The 15,504-nt window shown below is 36.1% G+C and overlaps 1 protein-coding gene across 3 annotated transcripts in view; it reads right to left on the bottom strand.

Moving 5' to 3' along the window:
* Nucleotides 1-15,504, bottom strand: part of GRM8 (glutamate metabotropic receptor 8) — a 357,470-nt gene that overhangs the window by 125,587 nt on the left and 216,379 nt on the right. For all 3 annotated transcript variants that reach the window (XM_074593173.1, XM_074593253.1, XM_074593342.1), the window contains exon 7: nt 12,377-12,577. In XM_074593173.1, coding sequence (XP_074449274.1) covers nt 12,377-12,577 — 201 coding nt within the window. The remainder of the gene's footprint in view (nt 1-12,376; nt 12,578-15,504) is intronic.

The raw sequence follows: 15,504 nt of genomic DNA, 5'->3' as shown, positions 1-15,504 counted from the left end.
CTGATTATACATGAATATAGAACACACAAAAGTCTCCTCATGTGTATTTGGAGGACTCAAATAGAAGGTGAATTTCTCTCTCTAGAACTATTCACTAGAAGGTGAATAGTTTGCTACCTTCTTTCTGTCCCCCTCTTCACCTTACTCCTTTTCAGCAACTACAACCTCTCATCTCCACAGGAGTGGCAAGGTCCTGCTGTTCAAACCAAAATAAGTTAGCTTAAATCACCTCTGAACACAGGTTCACACTCCTTATTTAAAGAGAATGGTTTGTGTCTTTAGTTCAAAAATTTGATGGACTGAGATAACAGCCAGTAATGTCTGCTATGTACCATGCCATAATTCATTAAAACACTGTAATTAAAACACGTTCACACATACGCCTTCACTTGTGTTGTGCAAATTGGTATAAGCATTAAATAATTGAATCCATAAATACTAACAGAGACTGTAGATGCATATTACAGATGGGTACGCCTGCTATGGGATGGCTGGCAGAAGGCATAGGTCTTTGCTCTGACCCTTCACACCTTGTGACAATGAACTTCAGCAGACCTGAAAATTCAGTCCCCAGCACTTGTGGACTTACGAAACTTACTGGCTAAATAACATCAGCATTGTCTAAAAATGCCTTGAAAAGCTAAAGTGTTGTCCCGGGACTACCTAAACAAAGAAACATGCAAACAAATAAATAAAATAACATTGGTAGGTACTTTTTGTGTTGGCAATGTAGTAACGCAGACTCAGGAGGTGTCAGGCAAAGAGCACAGAAACATGAGAAATCTTCAAAAGGTCAAATTAGTTCTAGGGCAAATTGGCTGAAATAAGGAACAACCTCAACGTTCAGCTGTAACTGAAACTAAAAATTAACAACTTTTTTAGGTTTGGGAACTTCTGCTTGAACATTACTTTGTTTTATTTTACACTTTTCTTGGAATTTTCTGATTCACCATACAAGGCTCAGGACAACTCACTTACTGCGATAAGAACAAAACCATGAGCATTTTATGCTCAGGTAAGCAAGAAATCCTGCCTAAGCACTTTGTGCATGAACAATATCCCTTGCTGGTAAGAAACAGTGAAAGTGCAAAACAGAGAAAAAATTATCAGTGTTTGAGCTGCAGTTAGTCCATGCATAAGAGAGGATCAATACAACAATTTGTAACTATCAAGAGCTGGAGCCTTTAAACGCCAGCTGGCTTAGCAGAAACCTTCCCACAGTGGCTGTATGTCAATATAAGGGTTATTTCCAAGCACCTTTAGTTGTTTTTCTCCAACATGATAAGCAGTGGACTCTAATATCCCGAGGCTTTCTCTTCAGATCTCTGGGTAGGGACTCGGAGGAGCCATGGCAGAGACTGCACTAAATAAGCCTTTCAAGTCTGCACAGCCTGACGTGTGCCGAGGAGTCTGACTGCCCTGTAGCGGCATATCCCGCACACAGATGATGACTTGAGGTTCCATATATCATTTTCACTTTCCTTTAAAATGCATAATATTTACCTCCAAAAAGTGGGACACGGCTACCATAACTGGCCATATTATGAGTTGTGACTTAATGCTACCGAGGGATATATGTATAAAATGTGATTATGTGTGGCACGGGAACAGTGCCAATACATTTTTGTCTCTCAGCTCGATCAAGCTATACTGGAGCAAAGCCAGGGTAGTCCTAGAGTGGCTGCAGGGCCAAACAGGAAAACCAAACGCTGATCCAGCTGGAGTTCAGTGTGTCTTCTGTGATTATATCTGTTTGCTTAGCCTTACAGTCAAAGGAAGGCAATCTACTATTGAGGTCTCCATAAAATGCAACATTCAGAATTGTGGATTTTTTTTTGTTAAAGAGATTGATGACTATATGTATGGCAAACCTTGAAAGAAAAATTCTAAGGAGGCAGCAGGATACAGTGCACGAGTGATATATAGCTGCTTCCTTTCCACCGCGTCTGTACAAACTGCCATCTTTTCCTGCCACAAAAAAACCATAAACTGCCTCGCTTTTCCACTGAAAAACATACAGTTCCCAGGGGAATACTCATTTAGTGAATGTCAAGGACTGTCTCTTACTGTGCTTTTCTTCTACTTCTGCAGATAAACATATGTGACAGAGAGCACGTCTGTAAACTTAGGCTGTTCTGAATTCCCCAGACAGGTCAGGTAACCGCTGTTACTACAATGCTTTCCAAGCTCTTAGGAACTGTCTTCCTGTACAGAGCAAGCACAACACCTAAACGTAAAGCCACATCTAAGTGACTACATGATACTTATAATAAAAATAAGTAATGGTAATTGCAAATGTGTTTGTTTTTTTTTTCCTATCCGTTTGTTTCCAGTATGGTTGATGAACACTGGTATTCCAGACCCCCTGAAATAAACAGTAAATTTTCTCTTGACTACAGTACACTTGGAAATTTATAAACCTAACATTGATAGACATAGTAGTTCTGCATTTTCCTGATTAGCTGATGGATTTTCCTTTTTCAACTAAATAATGAACAGGAAAAAATTTTTACCTACTTTTCAATAGATATTTCGGTAAACTGAATGACATTGTTCCATTTCAGAACGTGAAATAAAAAGGCAAGCTAATTTAACAGAGTTAAGTACTCATAATCTCAGAGCATTCAAGTTGGCTCAATGGTTTTTAATGCTTCCAGGCACTGGAAACATCTGGACAGTAATAACCAGTATTAATTTCTATCTGCTTGAATAGATCAGAGTTTCTACTTCTTTATTGCTGGTTATATTGGTAAATTCTAATTACAAATGTCTTTAGCAACTCTGAATCCTTATTTTTTTTAAGTTAAAACATGTGGAAAAAAGTTACAAGGAGACAGACAGATAGCATAGACTTAGAATTGCAAATGCAAAATAATAGTGTAGGAACAGAGACATCGCAAAACTACTGCTTGAAAAGCTGTGCAAAATGTTGGGCTTTTGCAAGAACAGACTTAACCAGCCACTCCCATTTCTGTGAAAATTCTTTTACTCAGGGTGCTACCTAATCAAGCTATATTTCACATATTGTAAGAATGTGATAAGAAACTTGAAAGATATTAATTTCATGATAGCATAACATCTAACTTTTCATGGCTCATTGAAAGAAAATAAAAGTGATCGATGGAATAATCAACCACCATTATTACATGAAATATTTTTTTTTGCTAAACCTAAATTTTCTCCTTTATATTAAAACTATGGTGATAGTTTTATGGTGATAGTATGGTGATACATTAAAACTATGTTGATAGTTTCTATCTCTAACCAAAGTTGGCTGGTTTTGGTTTGGCTTGTTTGGCTTTCTTGTTCGACAACAAAAAAAAATGTTTATTAGCAAAAAATAAAGTTTAAAAATCATGCTAGCTTCTCTAATCCCTTGGAGATAATACAGATATATTACTTCATTACTTCAAAGGGCCACTTGTAACTCATCTTCTATAAAACAGGAAAATTTGACCTGAATGAAAAAGAAAAATAATCCCGATGTTGATGATAGGTCTTCCTTTGTGTATGGTGCACAATAAGTAAAACTCCAATAAATGCATAAAACTTATCCTGTACTGCACTAAGACTTCTTGTTTCAGTGCTGGCTGGGTAGAAATAAGGAGTCATACATTTATAGCTGCTTTAATTCTGCTGTCAGACTGAAAATACAATAACTTAGTGCTACTAAGATAGGATATTGAGAGTCCATTTTAATATTACTTCTAGGAAGTCTCGCATTCTTAGCTGCACAATGACCCAAATGCAACAAGACTAAAGAATATCCTCCCAGTCATGCTTTATACTTGTTTAAGGCTTGCTTCTGGAACTTGGCTTCAGTCTCCTTGGGATTAAAGGCTGAGAAGTCAATTACTTTATTTCCTCAGTGAATATCTGAATGCCAGACTAATATGAAAAGTTTGGGGGAAGGACCAAGCTCCAGTGTTTCTACCATCTTCATCCCAAAGCAGAGTTAGTAGTGCTGTATTATATATTTCTAATTCCTTTCTGGAACTGTTCAGAGGCATAAACCTCTTCCCCTCGATTTAACATACAACGGTGGTACCACTCCCTTTTGCTCTCCAGCTGAACTCCTAAAATTTAGGCAGGTCAGCATCAAAGTTAATCATACTACGTAATAAACCTCACCCATTGTAATTGGTGGGTCTAAAGAGGAAGCTATGATTGGTGTGTAAATTTTGATACAGTAGTTAAAAACACATCCACATTTTCATACTCTGAAATGCAGCTGGGTATCCTCTAATAATCTTACCTTTACATAAATAGCTCAACTACCAGCAAATAAAACTGTATTCAAGCAGAGTACCAGTCAAGCTGATAATTTGTTAATAGAGCTATAAGTAGTAGAGAGAAGCACCATTTTCAAATCCATCTGGCTGTGTAGGCTCCTATGACTTGGCTTAAAAGAGTTTAGGCTTCCAAGTGGAACTAATAATAAAGAGTATTCTGTACCTCCCATATTCCAAACTATTTTTTTTATTAAATGCTAATGTAATTACAGAAGTTAATAACCTAAAGAAATTGGCACAAATTGAAAAATGTTAATATGGAAGCCTAATTAATGCATCATCAGTTTGAAATTGTGCTATGCACAGAATGCACAGAATTGCAACTAAAACCTTTACTGCAAGTTATTTTACCTTTAATTATCAATGTTGAATTTTGATGATAGAGATAACAGGAGAATTGAGAGAAACAGTCTCTCTATTTAAAATAGAACGCCTCAGGAATTTGTGCATCAAATCCATTTTATTTCAGGCTTACTAGGGAGAGATTTGGCGAAGGCTAGGGGAAGCAACATTTTGGGTCCAATCTGTTCGGCATAAAACATAACCTGCTGTGTGGCCAAAATGATTGGATACCTTAATCCTCAGGAATAACAGCAAATGCTTCCTCTGCTGGAGTAAATTAGAGAAGCTTCTCAGATAAACTATCTTCCACATATTTAATGTTTCGTACTATTAGAAATTCTTTAACCAGCCTTTCAGAAAACCTCTCTGACTCATACCTGCTTGCAGAAAAACATACAGAAGTAGGTGAGTTGCTATGGTGCCTAAATGCTAATGGACTGGCTCACTCTCTGGTAACCTTCAGAAGCATCAGCCTTTCCGATCAGCTATATGGAGAACTAGACACTTGCTTGAAACTTCACCAGCTACTGAAACTGAGGGAAACCTATTTACCTGCAAGGGATGAACTGAATCCCATCATTTTCCTCTTGGATGTCTTGTTTAGTTTGCTCAGATTCTCTCTTGTTTTGCTTAAGATCAGATCTGGTGGCAAGGTCTAACATATCTAACTTGCTTTTGAACCCAGCACTGCTTTTACTATAGATCTGAACTTGGTTGATTACTGCTGAATACAACATCTCCCTAGAGTAGAAAGCCTAAATAGTGCTGTCTGATGGTGTTGGCAATGTCTGTTATAAATTTATTCTCTCCTCACTGTAATGCCTGCCCTACAGTATTAAGTCTACCTGATTTCACTATTGTTCCCTTTAACATAGAGAAATGGTTATTTTTCTCCTTATATGAGAATCTAAGATTCATCAGGATAATTTCACTGACACTGATGTCCCTGAAGAGTTGCTGTATTTTTTGTCACTTATCAGCCATTACCCGTTAGCTCACTTTTTACATTAATGAACTATAAATGTGCCTTCTTTATATTACCAAATACACTTAATAAAATCCTTGTTGCTTTTTTCCCCTTGCTATTCTCTCGGATGCGTCTATCTCATTTTGTTAGTAAAAGTTGTAGGAAAATGAATTATTCTGTTACAGAGGTACTAAAAAGCAATTCATTTGTCTTCATGACTGTCCTGCTGGCATGCAGAACTGTTGTCTTACCAAACAGGTCATAAATTGACATATGGAAAAATTAATAACTTGTACAAACATTCTTACTTGATTCGATAGGTTTAAGAGAAGATTTTAAATTTAAGCATTTGAGTTAGGAAGCTTGTCAAGGTATTCTTTTCCTCAAAACTTGTGGCACACCTTCCTATTAATAAGGTAAGGACAATATCTGAAGTGCTTAATAATGCTGCAGAACTGCAGCTGTGATGTTTCTTGCACTGACTAAAAGGTAAAAAAATACATGCATTATGGATCCAGTTTCCTTGCACTCAAATATGTTTTCACTCAGAACGGCAAGGGTTAGTTTGTACTACTCCTCAGCACTGCTTGAGTTTTTCGCTTGATCATATTAGAAAACTGTACTCTAATATATCTGAATATCCTCACCTATCAGGAGAGGCAAATCAATTTTCATGGGCAATGAGGGTAAATCCCTTATGACCTTCCTTTACATATTAATTATTAAAATTCCTTCTGAATTAGACCTTGTTCCTCAAAACAGAATTGACCGCAGTCATGTTCTACATCATGAATTCCATATGTGGAGCATATATACTGCTCAATTAATCAGTACTTAATATCTGTACATAAGCAAGAACACGGCTATAAATTGCACTTACTTTTAGGTTCCACCCTCTAATTTCAGACCAAGCATTTTCATAATCTCTGATTTTAATCACCTGGATTTGTGAGGTACCTAAGAATCACAGCAGCTCCAAGCTTTGCCTGCTGTGCATGCTTACGTTATAACCATACATTACTTAAACCCGTTAAGAGTGATTCAGACCACTGTGCAATTTTAGCGCTTGTATAGCCACCTGGATTAATTCCATTAAAATAATTAGCATGCCAAAGCAGAACTTATTTGAAATCATCCCCTGCTCATCCCCAATAATAAATTAACAGAGGTAACAACTCCTTTCTTAATTTAACATAAAGGTATGGGAGACTAGACATCAGGATTCTTTATGAGAAATGGTCTGCCATAGCCCCAGTGCATGCACAAGCCAAATTAGATACCTCCGAAACCATGGCAAAAGTACATTAAAAGAATGGACTATTTGGAATTATGGGATTTTATGAGTTCAGGTCTGTTAGTTTAAGCTTTAGCCATGTTTTCAAACATTCGTCTGTACCACCATTATTTTTTTTTTAAAATTACATGGAATTATGTTATGTGACTAATTTATGACAGAACAAACATCACAGATCTTAACAAAACTGCAGCAGACGTTCCCATTTCAGCAGCTGAAAGCAGTATCTTTATTTCTTCAGCAGAGTACAAATTAGTGAAACTAGAGTTGCTACCACAGTGAACCCTAGCGAGGTCAACAGAGTTCAGTCCTTCCCAGCTCATTGTTAATCTTGTTTGTCCATATCTGATCTACTCATCTGCTATTATCTCCCGTTATACTTAGATAGTTTCTAACCCTATCAGAATATGGTACCAGTGGCATCGTATGATGCTAACTGTTTCTGACAGTACAAACCCCTAAATTATGAACTGACAATAAGAACTTAAAACTTTAAAAATCACAGATGTGCTCAACTTCAACTATTTCAAAAAGGTTTTTCTCTCTGTTGGTAGTTGTAGATTTGAGAGTTGGATTTTTAAAAATCTGAGTTAGTAGCATAGCTCCAGTACCTTTTAAGTGGGACATTTACTTCTATTGTGCTTAATGCCTTAAAAAATGTCAAAACTTATCAGCCTCAAAGGGCACCATTTTAAGTCTTCTGTTTTAATGATAAATAATGATTTGAGAATGCAAATTTTGTACTCCATGAAGAAATAGAGAGGTGTCAGCTTTCTTCAAGAAAACATTTAAAACAGTCTGAGCTGAATATTAAGTCAAGGGAGTTTTGCACAGATTGATGTCTTAGCAACTTCAAAAGATAGCAGAAGATGAATTTTGTAAAACAGCTGATTCCACAATAATGATTCTCTGGAGGGTTCAAAATTCTTCATGAGAAACCCCATTCTTCACTTTTTTTTAAAACTGCCCTCTATAGATACTGCTTTCTCAGAAAAAAAATATTACAATGTAGAGTGATCATTAATTTTTAGTTTACAAGTGTCGATGCCTTATTTTGAGTTTGCCTGCTAGTTTCTGTTCTTATATTCTCATTCTCTGGTATCATTCTTCCCTTTCAGGACGACATTTTGCATGTTTGCTTTTTAAAAGGGGCTGATGCTGCACCTGTGTGTGTGTCCCTGAGCGTGTAGCCAAAATTAATCTTTTCTCAAAGGCATTTAATTAACGTATCTAAAACTCAAATAACAGTAACGCTTACTAGTCCACTCAGACTATTAAATTAGTTTCAGAAGGATAGAGTAAAGGTAACATATGTTCATTTATGTAAAGAAAGAGATATACTTTTTTTCTTTCAAGTCCAGCTAGGGCTATAGAATCACGGCATGCCTGAGGTGGGAAGGGACTTCTGGAGATCACCTAGTCCAACCCCCCTTAGCCTAGAGCTTAGAGCAGGCTCACCTAGAGCAGGTTGCCTGTGTCCAATCAGGTTTTGAATATCTCCAAGGACGGAGACTCCACAACCTTTCCAGGCAACCTGTTCCAGTGTTATTGCAGATTTGCCACAAAATCTCAGCAAGCAATATAGTTGCTTTACTTTGTCCCCGAGAACAGAGAAAAGGCTGCACAGTCAGACTCCGAATTCATCTCCTGAGTCTCCTCTTCACCAGAAGGGGGAAGTGATGTTGTGGTGACCTCTGTCAGAAGCAGACAAAATTTATTTAAGCAGTGATGGCAGAAGGGAGTCAGTACTTCCACTTGTCCTCTGCTCCCTTCTCACTTATCCCTGCTCACCTAAAAAGATGTCTAAGGGGCAAGTATCCTTGTTCACCTGCAGGATAAGTAGCCCATAAAAGCAAATAAAACGTCTGTTTGTGTGTATAAGAGTAAAGGTCAAGTTCTGCCCCTACTTTTAAGGTTAAGAGTCATATTGTAATATCTGTAAATAGTTATAGTGTGTGATGTTTTCTCAATATTTATCCCTGTAACTACTACAGGGTGTTAATGGAAATATAAACACAAATATATGACTAAAGGTAGGCAAAAACCAGCTACCCTATGCTAGCTAAAAAACTATATATATAGAAAGAGTGAACTTTCTTCTATGTGAAATGTTTTATGTACAACATAAGCAGTGATCTTTATCTTCAGAATTTAATTATAAATTTTGATCGTCATTTTTGTAGTGGGATGACTGGGGAGGGAGGCACCGATCAGTCTTATCACTTTGTGTTCTGTTCCCACCAAAGCAATAGCACTGTATCCATGTTGTCATCCTTTTTTTGCTTTGTCCGGAAGAAAGTACGAAGATAAATCTTTTTCTTTAAAAAACAAAACAAAACAAAACCATCTTTGAAACACCTCCATCCACCGCAAATGCATGTTTCAATTCCTATTTCTGTTAAATGATGAGCACTCATGTTAAAATTCAGCAGAGCACTTCTCATAAAACACTCAGCACATGCCAGGGTAAAATCTCTCAGAAAACGTCTGCTTATTTTGTAGACAGAATAATGAAGTTAAGTAGAGTGAGAACTCTAGAGCAATGTGATGGGAGAACATATTGAATCATGCCACAATTACACTATTGTGCATATCACCATTTCTAAAGGTAATTAACAGAAAAACTCTTCGCTTTACATAACTTTAAATATGAAACACCATTTTCACATAAATATCTCATTTTGTTTGCATACAAAAACTGGTAGAGAAAATTTTTCAAATGTAGCACCTTTATTAAAACAAGAACACCATAAAGGGACAACATTAACTTTTTGCCTGGGGAAAACCAAAGTAGGAGCATGAAACTTATGAAAGCTCTAAGTATTCTTTGATCTAATAACCAGAAAGAGCTGGTTATGGGCAACTAGCACTGACCATCAAGAACACAGGGAACTAAATATGCCTCATCTCAGCACACTAGCTTCATATTTTCCTGTTGTTTAAAAACTTTTTCAATGTACAAAGCAATAGGTTGTACCCATTACATGTTAGAGGTTTCTTTTCCTATGAAATTAAATTAATTACTAAACTTCCCATTATAAATGAAGAGCAATTGTTTTTAGACACCAGACTTTGCTAGCCGTCCTAAGAAAAACACAGACAATACTAAAACAGGAAACTACACTCAGTAGTAATTCAAACCTCATGTGCAAATAAATTTCTTTATTCCTATTACAAATGAAGATGTTCTATCCCCATTAAAATCGTGCTGAACTGTGAGATTTTCTGCATTTAGCATACAACTGGTAGAAGAGTATCTAAGCAGAAACAAATGTCGTATCAATTACATCAGTACACTGTGGGCTGGTGGTTATGATCACCCTTCAGTCATGAAGGTGTCATAGAATATCACACAGATGAATCCTTCAGGGGAAGAAATCTTCATAATTTGTAAATAAAAATAAACAGAGTAAACAAAAATAAACACATTTCAAAGTGATTACTTGCAATCAAAAGCAAAACAGTTACTCCAATAAACAGAAATGTAAATGTTTTTTTCCCCTTGAAAATACCCTCCATAAGGCAGAGAGGTGTCCTTCATAATACAGGCCATATTTTGTGAGGTGAAACCCACTAAGCTGAACCTAGGATGCACATCAAAAGCGACACACAGCACTACTGTCAACTCCCAGCACAGGAGGTCTAGCAATCTATGTAAATATTCACCTCTGTAAACGCAGTCAGACACAGCGGCAGTGCTGTCCTGAGGAACAGGAATTTGGGATTAATAGGAAAAGACAAAGGGTTAAAGACTGTCCTCTGTTTATGCCTCCCAATGCATGACCAAAAAAAATAAAATATTTGGGCATATAACATGACCAAAAAAACTGGTATACCAGTATATAATGTGGACTATCCTAGTACAGGGAACAGTTAATGTATCCCACGGGACAGAAAGTTAACCTTACAGAAATGTTTCTCTTTTTTTGTTTGTTTGTTTTCCTCTCTTTCAGTAAATCACTAGTTCAAAACCAGATACTTTTTCATTCCAGCATTCCAGAATGCTTTATCCCACTGTTTCATCTCCCCTTGTTGCAATACTTAGAGTCAGACAGAGAAATCATGACGGGTATTGATGAAATACAACAGTCTAGGGAGAGAAAGGTTCCATATAAAATGTACAGCTTATCTTTTTATGCTAAACTTTCATGCTTACCAAATGAAAATAGATCACTTTCTTTGTGCTTTAACAACACAGACCCAGAAGAATATCTACAAGAAATGTAGATAATTACCACTGCAAACTTTATGCTGCCTACCTTAGTCATCATAACAACATTTCCCATTTGCCAGCAACATATTTTGCTCCAGGTTTTCTTTAAAATCACTAAAGAATCATTTAAACACCTTCTATCTTTATATTCCTGGAGACAGGGATTCCCTTTTCATGAAAATTGCATAGGAAGAAAAAAATTATAGAAGAGGAAAAAACTGTGAACTCCAGCCAGCGTTCATATCTACCAAATGGTCTGGTATATTACCTAAAGCAAAAAAAGCTTCCACTCATAAGCTAAATTCAAAATGACCTTGTGCTTTTTTCAAAAAGGCTGGCAGCTGAGGTCATTGGAATAAATTGTGATAGACAGTGCTTCTCTCTGCATAGTTAGAAGGCATGTCTAGTACGTGAATTATCACCAAGTAGAGAAAAAATCCACCAAAACACAGCAACGAACATTGTTCCATTTCCTTGTAAAATAGTGCTAAATCCAGTCTACAATAATTATGACTTTAATGAAATAATGTAGGTTTTCAGCAACTTTATTTCACCATCAAGTATGTTCTACCCTTTTCAATTCTACATTCCTAAATTAATTCTGTTCTTTATTGGCCTCTACTGTTAACAGCATAAGCATCTGTAACTGCATTTCCCCAGCAGGCCGATCCCAGCTGCACAGAATATTATGTAGTGTTGTTTAAAAATATATATTGTAGTTATGTTAAAGCTCACTAAATCACTGAGTCAAAAACAATGACAGGGAAAAGAAGCTGGAACTGCTAGCGAGTGTTTTAATTGAGATTTAAATATGCAAATTGAAAGCAAACTCCTCACTGTTCACTTCTGTAAGGAAATTGTTAACAGTAATTTCAGAAGTCGGCAATTTTTAAAAGGATATTCTTTTCAATTCATTCTCTTGCAAACACATAAGCAACCTCTGTCAAAGGATTTTAATCTGTCAATAGGACTGCATGACTCCTCAACTTGTTTCTACAATAGCAGCTTTTCACCAGAATATTTTCATGGACAGATTCTTATTTTTAACATCTGCCTCTTGGGAGCAGCTTAAAGTTAAGACGAAAAATACACTTGGGGTTTCAAAGCAGGTGGAAAAACTCACAGTTCTGAGTTCTAAAGCAGTTCTCTCTAAAAAAGAACTGCTTCTAATCCTGTTTTCAACTACACCTTAAAGTATCCCATATAAAGAAGAAAACACATCTGAAACATTTAAAGAAGAGGGGAAAAAAAGAGTACATGTAACTTACCATTGAAGTTTACTGCCCGTATATAGCTAAGTAGTTCTTTACCATCAATTGTGCTCATCCTCGGGCATAGACCAATATATCCAGGACAGAGATCTTTATGCATGTTGTGTAGTGCATAGGCCATGGAATATACTGCATCAATTACAAACTGAACTTTTCCTTCTTGCTCATAGGCTGAATCTCTTGCAATCCTTTCCAAGCCTAAGGAAGAAAGAGAGAGTCAGTTTACTCCTATTTGTGTGTGTGTTCTGTACATCCATGAGTATTTGCATGCAAAAAATTCACAGTAGAACATAAATAATTGCAGTCAGATTGATAGGTAAATTTAGGACTCATCTATCCGTCACCTAAATAAACAAGACAAGGAAAAATATGTCCATCTGGTTTTGCTTCTAATCATTGTACACTCTGCCAGGTATATAAACAGTATGTTGAGTTCTGGGCTGAGAAAGAGGACAGAATATATTTCATTACAAGAAAAAGAAATATAGATATATGTATTTCTACCATCCAGGAGAAAAACTCTCTTTCCACCTTATTGACTTTCATTCAACAGCTGTTTATTGTTATTTATAGGACACTTCTACAGCAGCCTGCCATTCTGTTTTAGATAAATTTAAGGCTACCTTGATTTTTATCCCTGCCTATTGTTTGATAAACATTATTTAAACATGTCAGGGAAAAAAGCTGAATGCTTGCCAAGTGATGTGGCCATCTGTCTCCATACTGAAAAGTGCTTATTCTGAGACTTTTTTCTTGTATTTACTAGTGAATTATGCTTCACATTGAGAACCGTGTACTATTTCCTACAGGGACATTTTTCCTTCAGAGGGAATACAGAAAAAATCAATACATTATGAAATTTTGATTCTGCAGGAATTGCCAACATTAATCATCTATGTCCAAATCCAAAGAACTCTTTACATTCATATGTCATAGTACAAAATGGAAAAGAAAAAATAAAGTTCAGGAAAATTATATCTCAGGTAGAAAACCAACATGAAATCCCATGTCCTATATAGGAATTCAGCCACTGATTTCAAAGGCTCAAAATCTTCACTTACAAGGGGCAAGAGAGGTCTGCAGATCTCAATATGAAATCCGCCCTGATGAAATCTACAGTTGATGGAATCTATAAGGTCTCATTGACTCAACAAACAAAAGAGTAAATACTGAGGTTACCTACCAGATTAAGAACTCATTCAGTTTGAAAATAATCCGTTCACATTGTTTAATACTATTTACAAATGAAGCAAAAGTTTACGTCCCATTTTTTTTAATTTTAACTTTCTACATCGTACTTTTTATGTTTCTTTCTTGTCTCTAAACACAGGTTTTTATCAGTTCAAGATACCAATTTTATTGTATCCAAGTTTTTACAGGTGCATTGTTGATGCCTGACAATACACTGTATGAAAGATCTTTCTTTAGACAAAGTATGCAAGCCCATATGACATGAAAGAAAAAAAAAAAAAAAAGCTAGGGAGTCTACTCAGAAGCCTTTCTTCTGTTTGCCTGCTGCACTTCAGTGCCACAGTCTCACATTACAATGACAACATATGAACAACTGACTATCAGTAGTGTTTTGTGTTTTAAACAGCCCTGAGCACTGGGAGCCTTGAAGGAGATAGCCTTGAAAAATCACGATGTGCTTTTATTTCTCCACAGGGATTAGTTAAAAAAAATAAAATCACTACCTCTTGAAAAGGTACTAACCTTTTGGAAAGGAAAGCATATAACTCATCTTTGTGATTTGTTACAAGTTACTTCATAGACACTTTTCAGGACAGCTATCTAATGACTGTCAAATAATTAGTAAATAGTGTGACTCTACTGCAAATAAACAGAAAAACATTTCCTTGCACATGCTGAAAATTAGACAATTAGTTGTGATGCATTTCCCAGACATAAAAGAAGCTATGAAGGATGGAAGAGATGACGCTTAATTAGATTACAACTTTATTAATTTATTTCATTTGGGAACTAGCTTGCAACAGTAAGTGACAGGTAGAGCTCATGATCCCCACATTAATTGTTCCTGCCTTGTTAGGGATTGACAGACAACAAGTGAAGGACAGGGTTTACAGAACTCCTGCAGGCACACAGCAGTCGATAACCTGTATGTGCTCCCCAGAGCTTCCACATCCTCTAAACAGGTTGGTCAGGACAGGAGGAGTTTGAAGGAGATATATCCACTTTAATTGTGAAGCTAAATATAATTCTCCTGACATATCAGATGGATGGATGTGTATGTTGAAGGGTGGGGGGTTAGTGAAAGGTAGAGTGGAATAATTTTCTGTGATAAATGCTAAATTATAAAAACACTACAAGTTGCAAACACTTAAGCGGGTACATTATACTAAGTGGTACAGACTAAAAAGTGAAAAAAAAACAGTATTATACTCCTCTGTGTTATACTGTAGTTTAAACACATGTAGGATTTGCATAAATTTCTTCCACAGCATAACATTTTACCTTTACTCTTCAAAGATACGTGATCATAAATTGATTTATCATATAAAATACAGAGAGAAAAAAAGAATTTATTAGGACTGAATGTGTTTCAGCACATACAAAGGGGTAAGGAACACCACAGAACTATCAGTGAAACCCAGAAGGCAATAGATAAGAAGATTCTCTGTGCTCTGCATAAATAAATAAAAATAATAATAAAAAACCCCCAAAACAATCAAAAAAAAAACCCAACAAATTGGATTATGTGCTCACTCTTTTTGACGTGTCTCTTCATCTTCTTTCTACAACTCTCAAACATCTAAACCAATAATTTACAAAGATGATAAGAACTCATCAAATTAAATTACATTACACTGCCCTAAATAAATGTTAATGTATAGCAGTAAAATGATGCATATTGTCTAAGCCATAAATATGGCAGCTCCTACAGAGATAATATTACACATTTGGAAGACATGATTATAATTTTTCTTCAGACTTGTATATCAAGTAATAACAGTTTCATTTACAGCTTGACTCTCAGCTCTAGGAGGCATGTTTCTACACACACTGGTGACTTGAGAGAATGTAACAATTTGTATCTCATAATAGAAATGTTTTAATGCTCTTTAATGATTCCTTCAATTTCTAATCCTACAGTTTTTCCTCAGGAA

Source organism: Larus michahellis, chromosome 1 (genome assembly GCF_964199755.1).
Source record: "Larus michahellis chromosome 1, bLarMic1.1, whole genome shotgun sequence".
Lineage (NCBI taxonomy): Eukaryota > Metazoa > Chordata > Aves > Charadriiformes > Laridae > Larus > Larus michahellis.
This window is presented reverse-complemented; position numbering and strand designations above follow the sequence as displayed.